General features: G+C 37.2%; 1 protein-coding gene across 1 annotated transcript; it reads left to right on the top strand.

Moving 5' to 3' along the window:
• The first annotated feature begins 489 nt into the window (after window positions 1-489).
• On the top strand, window positions 490-1,377 carry LOC109677826 (olfactory receptor 7E24-like). Its single transcript, XM_020153611.2, has one exon. It carries the CDS (start codon window positions 490-492, stop codon window positions 1,375-1,377), a length of 888 nt encoding a protein of 295 aa, XP_020009200.2.
• The last annotated feature ends 12,061 nt before the right edge of the window (window positions 1,378-13,438 follow it).

The raw sequence follows: 13,438 nt of genomic DNA, 5'->3' as shown, positions 1-13,438 counted from the left end.
AGGTTTAATTTTTATTATTAATAGAATTAATAGAAATTTATTATTAATTTCTTATCCTAATTTCTCCAAACAGCAAGCTGTTTAACTGTAAACATGGACTTGTTATCTATAATATTTTTGGTTTTATAATATTATTTAGTCATGAGTCTTTCAGTAAGTGTGTATAGAATGAGACAAAACAATGATGAAAAGAATTTATAAAGATTGTGTCTCTCTAATTTGAAATATTAGTGAAGGTGCATGGAACACCACTTATGAAATGTGAATTAATTTTGTATGAAGACAGCCATGGATGTGGACCTGTAGTCCAAATTTCTGTGCCAGAAAGATCCCTGTATACCAGGAGATTGAGATGAGCCTGGGAAAAGCAGTGATACAGAGGACTGTGTCCCTGGTTATGTTTCCATTTCACCACTTGCTTCTATATTTCACAGGTATCCTGCACAATTAGGAGAAGAAAACCAAACAAAAGTTTCAGAATTCCATTTCATGGGACTCTTAGATGATCTAGAGCCTCAGCCTGTCCTGTTTGGTCTGTTCCTGTCCATGTATCTGATCACAGTGCTTGGGAAACTTCTCATCATCCTGGCTGTCAGCTCTAACTCCCATCTCTACACCCCAATGTACTTCTTCCTCTCCAATCTGTCCTTGGCTGATATCGGTTCAATCTCTACCACTATCCCCAAGATGATTGTGGATATTCTAACTCGGAGCAGAGACGTCTCCTATGTGGGCTTTCTGACACAAATGTCTTTTTTTCTGATTTTTATATGTATGGATGATATGCTTCTGACTGTGATGGTCTATGACAGATATATGGCCATCTGTCACCCCCTACATTACTCAGTCATTATGAACCCACGCCTTTGTGTCTTCTTAGCTTTGGCATCATTTTCAGTCAGTATTTTGGAAGCTCTGATGCACAATTTGGTTGCAATACAAATTACCAAATTTAAAGATGTGGAAATTTCTAATTTCTTCTGTGACCCTTCTCATTTGATTAGTCTTTCTTGTTCAAACACCTTTTCCAATAACATATTCATGTATTTTATAGGCATAATATATGGTTTACTACCACTCTCAGGAATCCTTTTCTCATATTACAAAATTATTTCTTCCATTCTCAGGATCCCATCATCAGGTGGGAAGTATAAAGCCTTCTCCACCTGTGGGTCTCACCTGTCATTTGTTGGCCTGTTTTATGGCACTTGCCTTGGAGTTTATATTGGTTCATTTGTATCACATTCTCACAAAAACAGCTCAGTAGCCTTAGTGATGTTTACAGTGGTTAATCCTATGTTGAATCCCTTCATCTACACTCTGAAGAACAGGGATATTAAACCTGCCATTAATCAGCTCTGCAGCAGAGTAATCTGATATCAGCCTTTGTGGTGTTCATTTGGCAAATAATTTGGGAAATTTACTAAAATTAATTAAAATATACATATGTAGTGCTTCCTTTTTTGTTCACACTATATTTGTATTGTTGATGTTTTATTTCTCTCAGTGTTTCTTAGAATAATGATTCCTAACATTTTAAGGGGCAATAAATGAGACAAAAATTTCTGTCTAGAGATTGGACTTGTTTGCACAAGTGAAGTTTATGACTGAATGTGTTGAGCCTCAAGTGTGAATATTTGTCAAATAATTATTGTGGGACTGCCACTTAAGTGATATGTAGAGGATATCATAATTTTTAAAAGGATAGTTTTAATAATTAATTAACAAATTTAATCATGTCTCTCTCAGTAATGCTGTATAACTGTAAAAGAATTTGAAGTAAATGTATAGAATGTGCAGAAAAACTCAAAACCACTTGTGAGTACAAAATAGTGTATTTCAGGGTAATAGGTTTTCTACTTACAGGAACTTAGGTACTCTTTATGTAAATTCATAAGAAATCTGTTCATAGACACATAAGCCAATACTTATTTGAAAATATTGACAGGAAATTCACTTACTAAACTTCTAACCACAATCAGAAATAAGCGGTAGAATCAAATAATGCTGATATACACAAAAGTTAAGTTCCTAAATGCCCTAAATAATTCATGGTAGTATTTTTCAACTGCGGTACAATAACTTCACCCACAGATTTCAGATGAAACTTTTTATGCTTGAAGCTATGGTATTTATAGATTGTAAATATTCACCTATGAATTTTAAAAGAGAGTGTAATATATATTTCTTTCAAAAAGCAGAGAATGGTAATCAATTGTCCTGCCCAGATTGTTTATATCATTTGTATAGTTTTCACTTTTGCATTTTGGCCCTTATTACACAGTAGCAGTTCAAAGAAAATGATGAGCTGAAATTGCTCTCTGGTAGCTCAAGTAAGAGAGCTGAAGTCTATGTCAAGAAGTTCTGCTAAGAAAATTATTTAAGTAGGCCTGAGAAGGTTACCTTCCAAACCAGAGCTGTGTGGCTTGCTCTGGAGCACAAGTCTTCATCAACAAAACAACAGAGTTTATGACCACAAGCTATAAAGCATTAAGCCTGGTGCCAGAGGCTCACATCTGTAATCCTAACTACTCAGGAGGCAGAGGTCAGGAGGGTCACAGTTTCAAGCCAGCCAGGCAAATAGTTTGTGAGACTCTATATAAAAAAAACCCACTACAAAAAATGGCTGCTGTAGTGGCTTCAGGTGTAGGCCATGAGTTCAAGCCCCAATACCACAGAAAATAAAGCATTAATACTCAGGGTACTATAGGATCATGCTAACCAATGAAACAGCCTAGAGAATTTTTCACCTGATAGAAATAAACCTGTACTAAATAACAAATTTCAAAGGAATTTCTTAACATTCTGTTATGCTTCATCATTGGCAGTATTAGTGTACACTCAAGACACATTTGTTGCTAATGATAGTTTAAGATTATGCAGATAGTTTGAAGTTCACCGAAGCCAAAGCTGGAGTCATTATTTGAATGAGTACTTATATCCACCAAGAAGGAAAATTAGAAAGCCAAAAAATGATGGAAACATCCTGGGATTGATGCAAGCAACGAAGTTTCTGATTAATAAGTTTAGTTTTAATTTAGGGTTCCAAGAACTGACTTCCAGCTGCTACAGATTGTTACAAATATTTTTAAAATCAAGGAGATTTTTAAATCAAGGGATTTTAACTCAAGGAGATTTTTAATCAAGGGAGGAATATTTGACTGTTTCTTAATTTGATTTCAGAAAATTATTTTGATTAAAGAGGGAAAGTTATTTATTCTACTCTCATTCTTCAAAGAATACAATGTGTTGTACAGTGATCAGAGGTGAGTAATCTCTAATGTTCTCAGTCTTCTAACATTGAGTGCCTCCATAGAGTCCCTCAAAAGTTGTGTTTTGGGAGATCAATAACACAGAAATTAACAATGCAAGATTTCTAAGAAGACTGATTTGATAACAACTGTGAAATATTGCTACAGGTTTATGGGTTTGAAGTAATGCTTCATTGTGAACATGTGAATTTAACACACACACACATATCTATATCTATCTATCTCTATCTCTCACACTCTCTCTCTTTATATATATATATATGTATACATATACAGTGGCATTTGTTATTTGCTTCCATAAGCAAAAATCAAAAAGTATCAAAGTAACATAGAAACGTATAATCTAACAATCACAAAATTACTTCTAGGCTTCTCAAATTGTCCATAACTGTAGCACAATCTTGTTTGTCTATTTTTGTCCATTCCCAGTCACAGTGCTAAGGAACTTGCTCATCATGGTAATCATCAGATGTGACTCTCACCTCTACTCTTCTTACTCTCCATCCTGTCATTGGCTGATACCAGTTTCATGTCTAACATAGTCACAAAGATGACTTTGCATATCAAAACTCACAGGATAGTCATCTCCTATGTCATCTGCCTAGTGAATTCTACTATTTTCTTTTTTTGAAGTATGTGTTGTATGCTTCTGACTCCATTGGGCTATGCTTTGCCAAGGTCATCTGTCATCCGCTGCGTGTCGTTAGTTATTGTTCACAACGGCCTCTATGGCTTCTGCGTTTTGAGGACTTTGGAGACCGTTGGACTCCTAGCTTCACAATTCATTTATTTTATAATTTACCAACTTAAAAGAGGTAGAAATTGATGTTTTATTATGACTTTTCTCAAGTCATTAATCTTTTGTTTTGACATCTTAATCAGTATCATAATTATTTTTAAGACACAATGTAAGGATTTCTTCCCTTTTTGAGTATCTGGTCTTCTTACTATACTTGTATTTCTCCATTCTCATAATTCCATCATAAGCTGTGAAAAAGTTGTATTCACCCCCTTCATCATTCAACTTGATATATGGCAAGAAATTACTTAAATGTCACAATGTGCCATCAGCACAATAATGAAAAGAGAAACAATACAATAAAGAGAATAAATATTTTTAAAAATAAAAAATAAATAAACTGTCTTATATAAATGGTTCACCAATGAGTCTTACCAATAAGTTGTTCCATACTTTTTGAAACAAGCCAGGGAATGTGCCTTGATTTAGCTGTATCACATTCTTTCAGAAACAGTGAACTGGACTCCATCATGAAGATGATGATTATAGTTGTAGTCATAGCATGAACCCTTACAGGAGGCTACCTGTATGTCAGGCAATGAGCACTGTATTCTATGTAAGTTGCTTCATTTCTTGTATATCACCCTGTTAAACACCTCCGTTATTATTTTTTACAAATTTTTGTAAGGATATATTCGTTATACAGGGGGGTTTCATAGTGACAATTCCAGTTAGACTTATACTGTACATTAATTCCATGGCCCCCATCATCTCTTCTCCTCAACCCCCTCCCTTCCCACTTAAAGTATTTGAAAGAGCTTTCTTAGTCCTGTATCATATAGATATATGAAGTCCATCAACCATATATCTTCACCTTAGTCTCCTTCATTCACCCTTCCTCCTCCCATTACAACCTCCCCACTGTACCTATTTTGTAGTCCTGTTTTTCATTATTAATATTTAACTTGATATTCAAAGGGCTTTCTCACTGTATGCCCACTGTGGGTATACTTTACTTTGGTCTGTTCAGATCCTTCCATTACTCTCTCTTACCCCTTTACCTCCCATTCCCTGTTTCAACAGCTTTCAATACACATCTTTATGTCCTCTACCTTCACATTATGTTTTGCGATATCTCTGATGCTCTCTCATTCTCTTTTCCTTTTGCTCTTTCCTTGAGTTTCATAAAGTAGTTCTGGTATTGCAATCATGTTCTATATCTGGGTTTTTATATGGTTATTCCTGTTTTTGTGTATATGTTTATCTTTTGTATCTATTTTCCACATATGAGATAAAATGTGTGGCCTTTCTGTTTCTGAGACTGACTTATTTCATTTAACATGATGTCCTCCAGTTGCATCCATTTACCTTCGAACCACATGCCAATATTCCTTTTGGCTGAGTAATAGTCCACTGTGTATATGTACTACATTTCTTGATCCATTCATCTACTGTAGGGCACCCGGGTTGTTTTAAGAGCTTGGCTATTGTGAGTAGTACTGCAATGAACATTGAGGTACATGTGTCACTACTGTTTCCTGTCTTACATTTTTTGGTGAGATTCCCAGTATCAGAATCACTGGATCATATGTCAGTTTTATCTCTAGTTTTTGAGAAATCTCCATACTGTTTTCCAGAGTGGCTGTACTAATTTGCATTATCACCAGCAGTGTATAAGGGTTCCTGTTTCACCAAATCCTCACCAGTATCTGTGGTTGTTATTTCCCTTATTTGTGGCCATTCTAATGGGGATAAAATGTCTTTTAAGTGTTGTTTTGGTTTGCAATTCTTTTATAAGAAAGGAAGTTGAACACTTTTTCATGTACTTACTGGCCATTTGTACCTCTTTCTTTGAGAATTCCCTATTTAATTCATGTGCCCCTGTCTTCATTGGGGTGTTGATTCTTTTGGGGGCTGAGTGTTTTTTGAGTTCCCTCTAGATTCTGGATATTAGTCCTTATCAGATAAGTAGCTGGCAAACTTTTTCTCCCATTCTGTGGGCTGCCCCTTGAGTCTGGTGACTGCTTCTTTTGCTGTGCAGAAGTTATTTAGTTTGATGTAGTCCCATTTGTTCATTATTTTTCTTAGATGCTGAGACTTTTGTGTTCTATTTGGGAAGTTGTTCCCTATACCTATCTGTTCCAGTGTATTTCCTACTGCTCCCTGGCATTGTTTCTAAGTTTCAGGCTTTATATTAAGGTCTTTGGTCCACTTTGAGTTGATTTTGGTACAGGGTGAAAGACAGGGATCTAGTTTCAATCTTTTACATATTGTTATGCAGTTTTCCCAGCATTATTTGTTAAATAGGATTTCTTTTCTCCTCATTGTGTTTTGGGCTCCTTTTTTAAAGATCATTTCACTGTAGATGTGTGGGTTTGTATCTGGGTCTTCTATTCTAAGAAATTGGTCTTCCCCTCTGTTTTTGTGCCAACACATGTTGTTTTATTGTTATGGCTCTGAAGTATAGTTTGAAGTCAGGTATTGTGATGCTTGCAACATTGGGCATTTTGTTCAGAATTGCTTTGGCCATTTGAGGTCTTTTGTGTCTCCATGTGTATTTCAAGATTGATTTTTCTATTTCTGTGCATAATGTCACTGGAATTTGATAGGGATTGCATTGAACATGTATATTGCTTTCGATAGTATGGCCATTTTCACAATGTCGATTCTACCAATCCACGAGCATAGAAGGTCTTTACATCTTCTGATGTCTTCTTAAATTTCTTTCCTCAGTAGTTTATAGTTTACATTAAAAATATCTTTAGTTTCTTTTGTTAAGTTTATCCCAAGATAGTTTATTGTTTTAGAGGCAATTTTAAACAGGATTATTTCCCTGATTTCTTTTTCAATCTGTCCTTTTTTGGTATATAGCAAGAATACTGATAACTGTATATTAATTTTGAATCTAGATACTTTGCCAGAAGAGTTTTTGCTTTCTAAGGGATTTTTTGGTATAGTTTTTAGGGTCTTTTAGGTTCAGGATCATGTCATCTGTAGGGATAATTTGACTTCTTTCCTTATTTGAACCCCTTTTATTTCTTGCTCTGGTCTTATTGCTTTGACTAGAATTCCAAAGGTACATGATTAGGGTGTAGAAAGTGGATATCTCTGTCTCACTACTAACTTTAATGGGAAAGATTTCAGCTTGTTTTTCATTTAGTATGATGTTGCTGTAGGTTTGTCTTATATAGACTTTATTATAATGAGTAACATTCCTTCTGTAAGGGTGTTGAAATTTTCGATGACTTTTTCTGCATCTATTGAGAGGATCATGTGGTTTTGTCATTGGTTCTGTTTATATACTATATTACATTTATTGATTTATATGTGTTGAACTATTCATACATTCCTGAATAAAACCAGTGGCTTATGGTGTATGACCTTTTGCATATATTGTTGAATTCTGCTTGCCAGTGTATTGTTGAAAATCTTTGCTTCTATATTTGTTTAAGATATTGGTCTATAATTCTCTTTTTTGGTTGCATCTTTATTAGGTTTTGGAGTGAGTGTAATGTTGGCTTCACAGAATGAGGTTGGTAGTGTTCCTTCACTTTTTATTTCCTGGACAAGTTTTATGAGTATTGGTGTTAGTTCTTCTTTGGTAGTTTGGTAAAATTTGAACATGAATCCATAGGATCTTTGGCTCTATTTTGGAAGCAGGCTTATTATTATTTTAATACAATTGCTTCTAAAATTTTTAGATGTTTAATATCTTCTTGGTTCAATTTTGGTGGTTATCTGCATCTAGGATTTTATCTATTTCATCCACATTTTCCAGTTTATTGAATATAAGTTTTCAAAATGTTCTATATTGACTCTCTGAATTCTGTTAGTATTTGTGGTTATGTCCCATTTTCCATCTTAGATTTTTTTAAAATTTTGGTCTTTTCCCTCCTCCATTTTGTAGTGTTGGCTAAGGATTTGTCCACATTTTTAATCTTTTAAAGAACCTACTTTTTGTTTCATTGATTCTTTGTACAGTTTTTTTTTGGTCTCAATGTCAATGATTTTGGCCTTGATCTTTATTACTTCTCTTCACCTGTTGATTTGGGGTTTGGCTTGTTCTTGTTTTTCTAGGAGATTAACATGCATGATTAGGTTGTTTATTTGAGAGGTCTCCATTTTTTAAATGAAGGTATTTATAGCTATGTTTCCAGACATATTTATTCTCCTGTTGTTTAATTTTTTCTATTCCTTGTTGATTGGTCTGCTTGGTAAAAATGGTTTATACTTTCTTGCATATTCTGTCTCAGTTCATTTCCTTCTTCTGTGTGTAAAATACCTTTAAGAATTTTCTGCAGTGCTGACTTGGAGGTCACGAATTCCTTAAGTTTTACCTTCTTGTGGGATGTTTTCATTTCTCCTTCATTTAGGAATGATAGTTTTGCTGGATGGACTAGTCTAGCTTAACAGTTGCTTTAATTTAGGGAAGAAATTATGTCTTTATGTGACCTTCTTGAGTAGAGTTTGAGTTTAGATATCTGCTGTTATTCTAATGAGTTTGTCTTTATGTGTGACTTGTCTTTTATCTTTTATAGCTTTTAGAGTTCTTTCTTTGATCTTTCTGCTGGGTGTTTTGATTATGATGTGTTGGGGGGGTGTTCCTTCTTTTATCCTTATTATTTGATGCTTTGTAAGCTTGCTGCACCTGGAGGACTCTCTCTTTCTTGAGGTTAGGGAAGTTATTAGCTATTATTTTATTCAATAGGTTATCATTTTCTCCTTCGTCTACAACCACAATTCATAGGTTTGATCTTTTCATGGTTTCCAAGATATCTTTTGTGTTCCATTTATATTTTCTTACTTTTCTTATCTTTTACTGTTTGCTCTAATTCCCCTACTTTGTCTACTGTTCCTGATACTCTATTTTCAACTTGCTCCACATTGGTCACCAAGCATTTGATTGATATTTTTACTTAGGACATTGAGTTGTTTATTTCAGATTGTTTATTTTTTAGGGTTCCCACATCTTTATTGATTTCCTCTTTCATATACTGCATAATCTTCTTAATTTCATTCATCTGATTGTTTGTACTCTCTTTGAGCTCATTTCATTGTTTATCTGCTTCCTCTTTGAGATCAGATCCTAACTTTTGTGTATCTTCTTTGAGCTAGTTAATCATCTTTTACTACTTTTTTTTGGAATTCAGTATTTGATACCTCTTCCTCTACACAGATGTTTAGACCCCTAGTGGTAGAATTGATTTTTGAGTAAGAGCAGTTGTCTTATTGTTTCATTCTGCATTGAGATTTACCCATCTGCAGTGGTTTCTTGTTAGGAGTTTTAATCCTTTGTCCCCAAGTGTTTGGCATTTTCAGCCTTTCTCCTGGAGTTCCAGCAGAGATTGATATGATGGAAACATTACCCCTTGCAAGGTTCTTGTTGTTTTGCAGATTACTACTTTCCTTTCTCAGTGAGAGTGCTGGGATTTTTACTCTTTGATAGGTTGTGTGGATTCTTCTGTGGTCACAGTGGGAAGCATAGGTCCTCCATGCACTGTGGGAGGGAGGCCTCCCAGCACCCACAGAATGGCAAAATACTGCACAGTGTAGGACTTGGAATTCCAGGTCTTTGACAGCAGAGATAGGACTCTCCTGCAGGCAGGCACTGTGGGAAGTGTTGGGCCTGTGTGCACCTTGGGAGGCATAGCACTTGCCACCTGCAGAGTGGCTGATTGCAACTCAGTGAAGAATCTGGGATTCCAGCTATTAAGCAGGGAAGATGGGACTTCCTACAGGCATGCACGATGGGAAGTCCTGGGCTTCTGTGCACCTGGAAGAGCAGGCCTTCTGGTGCCCCTCACAAAGAAACAGGTTATAGTTCTCTGAGTGAGGAATCTGGCATTTTTGCACTGTTACAGGGGAGAGGAGGCTCTGCCACTTTTAAGGACAGTGGGGAGTGCTTGGCCTCTGTGGACTGTGGGAGGCAGCCCTCCCGGCACACAAAGAGAAGCAAAATACTGCTCCATGGAGAAGTTTGATTCCAGTGCTTGGATAGGTGAGACAGGTCTCTCCTGTAGGCAGGTGTGGTGGGAAGTGCTTGGCTTCTATGCACTTTGTGGAAACAGGTCTCTTGGTGTCTTCCACAGACTAAGAAGTTGCTTTCCAACTCTGTCTGGGAAATATGTCATTCTCACTCTTTAATAGTGAGCAGGGACTCTCCCATGGTCAGGCACATTACTGAGCACTGGGCCTCTGTGCACTGTAGGTTGCAAGCCTCCTGGCACCTACAGAGTAGCAGATTGCTGGCCTGTGAAGAAGCTGGGATTCCAGCTCTTAGGGGAGATGGAACTCTCCTGCAGGCAAGTTTGGTGAGAATTGTTGATCTTCAGTGCACTTTGGGGAAGTAGGCCTCCTGTTGCCACCCACCAAGTAGTAGGTTACTGCTTTACCTCTCTCAGTGTGGAATCTGGCATTCCTACTCTTTGATGAGAGAGAGTGTGGGCTCTCCTTCTGTTGGGCACAGTGTGGAGTGCTGGGCCTCTTTGCACTGTGGGAGTTAGGCCTCCTGGAGCCCACAGTGTAGTGGAATACCACTCAGTGGAGGAGCTGGAATTCCACCTCTTAGAGAGTGGAAATGGAACTCTCTGGCATGCAGGCACAATGAGAAGTGCTGGGCCTCTTTGCACTTTGGGGAAGCAGACCTCTTAATGCCAGCCACAGAGTATTAGGTTACAGCTTTCCTCCCCTGAGTGGGGAATCTGGCATTCTCATGGCTTTATAGCAGTGGGGAGTCTCTACCATGGTTGGGCATAGTATGGAATGCTGGGATTTTATGTGCCATAGGAAGCAGGTCTCCTGGCACCTACAGAGTTGCAGATTACCACTCAGTGGAAGAGCTGGGTTCCTGCTCTTTGACAGGGCAGCAGGGGCTCTACTGCAGGAGGGTGTTGTAGGGAGCACTGGGCCTTCATGCTCTGTACTGAGGGAAGCCTCTCTGCACCCACAGAGTAGCAAAGTGTGGAACCTTAGGTTCACTTGCCCATGTGGTGGCATGCAACTGGCACTGTGTAGCAAGTTGAGGATGCCCAGGGAACAGCAAAGCTGGCAGGCTTGAACCTTCTGGCACCCACTGGGCATCAAAGGCCCTGAGGTCTATTTGTGCTGGAGTGTGGACTTCCAGAGCCACAGAAACTGCTGCAGGCATGGGAAAATGTCTCTTGTCAGTGGGAGTTCTGTTTCCAGGTGTGGGCTTCCAGTAGCACAGTAGAGTAGTGCTACAGGCACAAGAGAATAAATCCTGATGACTTAGGTGTTCTGATACCTGTGGAGCAATGGGAGCCCTGAGACCTGCTTTTACAGTGGTGCAGATATCCTGGGTGTATTAGGGTGTGGGATATTGTGTCATATAGCAGGGGGAAGCATGGAGCTCATAGTTCCTACATGTGCTGAAAAGCATGACTTACCATAGAGCACAGAGGAGTGGAGCCATGTGGAAACAATGTGGGGGGAGGGAATCAGGAGTATTGACATGAGTGTCATTCAACCCATTCTTCCCATGGTTAGTTGCTCCTTTATTTATGGACTCAGAAAGTTTTGCTTCTTGCTGATTATGGGACATGGTGGGTATATTGTGGGGTCCCTCAGTCTTCCTTTTTCAAGGTAATAAATTGCTGCTGGAGTTTAGGGATGTCAACAATCTGCCATCTCAGAGAAATCACCCATTATTATTATTTTAAGGGAACTGAAAGAACACAATTCAACTAGTAATGCATTCTAGGTTTTGAACACAGTGGGTGAAGCCATGCCTGCACTGAGGTGGCTGATTGTGGACACACAGCACCATTGAAAGAGAATCCTAGGAGATTGTCTCCTTAACAAACCCATCAGAACTATCAAGTTCATCACTCCAGGAAAAGATATCTTATTTACTGTGCTCTTCTTTTCATGTTTCCTGGTGGTCACAAGGCAGAGCAGTGGGTGACACCACCTCCAGAGACTGTAAGAGGATAACTAGAGATCACAGGCAAACAGAAAGTGTAGAGAAATAATAATACAGCACAGATCCTTCTTCCCCCACTCCAGAATACCCTAGAAGCTGAGCACAGTTCCACCAGGTTTGTAATCAACCCATTCAATATCAAAAGGAGATGGAATGTCAGTGTTTGACTTTATGCCTATTCATGGAAGTGGAAAGAGTTTTAAAATGTATGACATGGACCTGTAGTTGAAACCATTGGATCTGGTCTTTGAAGGTTCTGGCAATTAATAAAGTGTTTAATAAATTAGAACCATTCTATGACAATTTAATCTTTTAAATCTGTTTCATGTTTACCATTTTTCAGACACAGGAACAAGCTATTAGTATATCTGAGCCTCAATTTTAACCTCTGCAGTGATTCTAGTTGAGGCAACAGCATTGAGTAAAGATTAAACAGGGAATGGTTTTCACTACAGGAGAAACTATTCATTTATGAAGTATATATATTAATAGGCAAATAAAATTTAGATGTAATTATGTTTATATATAAAAGGTTACTCCTTTAACCATTCAAGAAATTTTACTATGATCTGAAATAACTGAGTTGTTTTTCAATTTATGGGTGACATATTTTAGTTCAGTGAAATATATATATAATGGAGACTGTTATTTTTGATTTCCCAGACATGTTCTTTGATTGGCAGAAAGGAGGCACCAAAATATGTTAGTTATTAATTACACATTTCTTCATTCTACAAAATTGACTTAATCTGTTTTATTAACCCAGTTGGTTTTTGTTGTGTGCACTTTGATTCATTTCAGGAATTTCCCATGTAAATGAAGATAAGATAAAAAAACGTCTTCCTTGTATCCATAATATCAGATGCAACATTCAAAACTTTAAGTATCTTGGCCAAGATTATTGTGATTTAAAAAGAGAAAATTGTTGAATTATAGGGTAGCAGGTATAACTCATTGCTCTAATCCCTGTTGTCCTTTGGCAGTTGCATTAATCAGTAACATTAATAATTCTCTAATAGTTGTCCTGCAAAATAAAAAATAAATAATATGTACAAATATTTTGAAGTTTAAAGTTGCCAGACATCTCTTATATGCCATTCAAGTTGTGGAGATGTATGTAATTCTGTGTAATTACATTAAGCAGTGTGAGCAAAGGGAGGTGGAGAGATTTGCACACGTTCTGCATACAGGAGCATATCAGTGATAAGATAATATCAGTCAACAACCTGAGTCCTATTACAGAGCCCTGATTCTTTTTTTGGAGACAAATGGAAATATTGTTCAACATCCATTGCAAAATTTGTTCAAGAAAATATTGTTAGACAGCCTTCAGAAATATTTTATGGTATAATCATACAAAGGAGTGCCTTGGAATATTTGTAACACACGTATATTGTACTTGAATAAAATTCACTCCATCTATACAATTCTTTTATTCATTCTTTCTTAACCACTCTTCATTCTTTGCCCGTTTTGAACAGTTTT

Source organism: Castor canadensis, chromosome 14 (assembly GCF_047511655.1).
Source record: "Castor canadensis chromosome 14, mCasCan1.hap1v2, whole genome shotgun sequence".
In the NCBI taxonomy this organism is placed as follows: Eukaryota; Metazoa; Chordata; class Mammalia; order Rodentia; family Castoridae; genus Castor; species Castor canadensis.
Note: the sequence above shows the minus strand (reverse complement) of the source record. Positions and strands in the feature narration are given on the sequence as shown.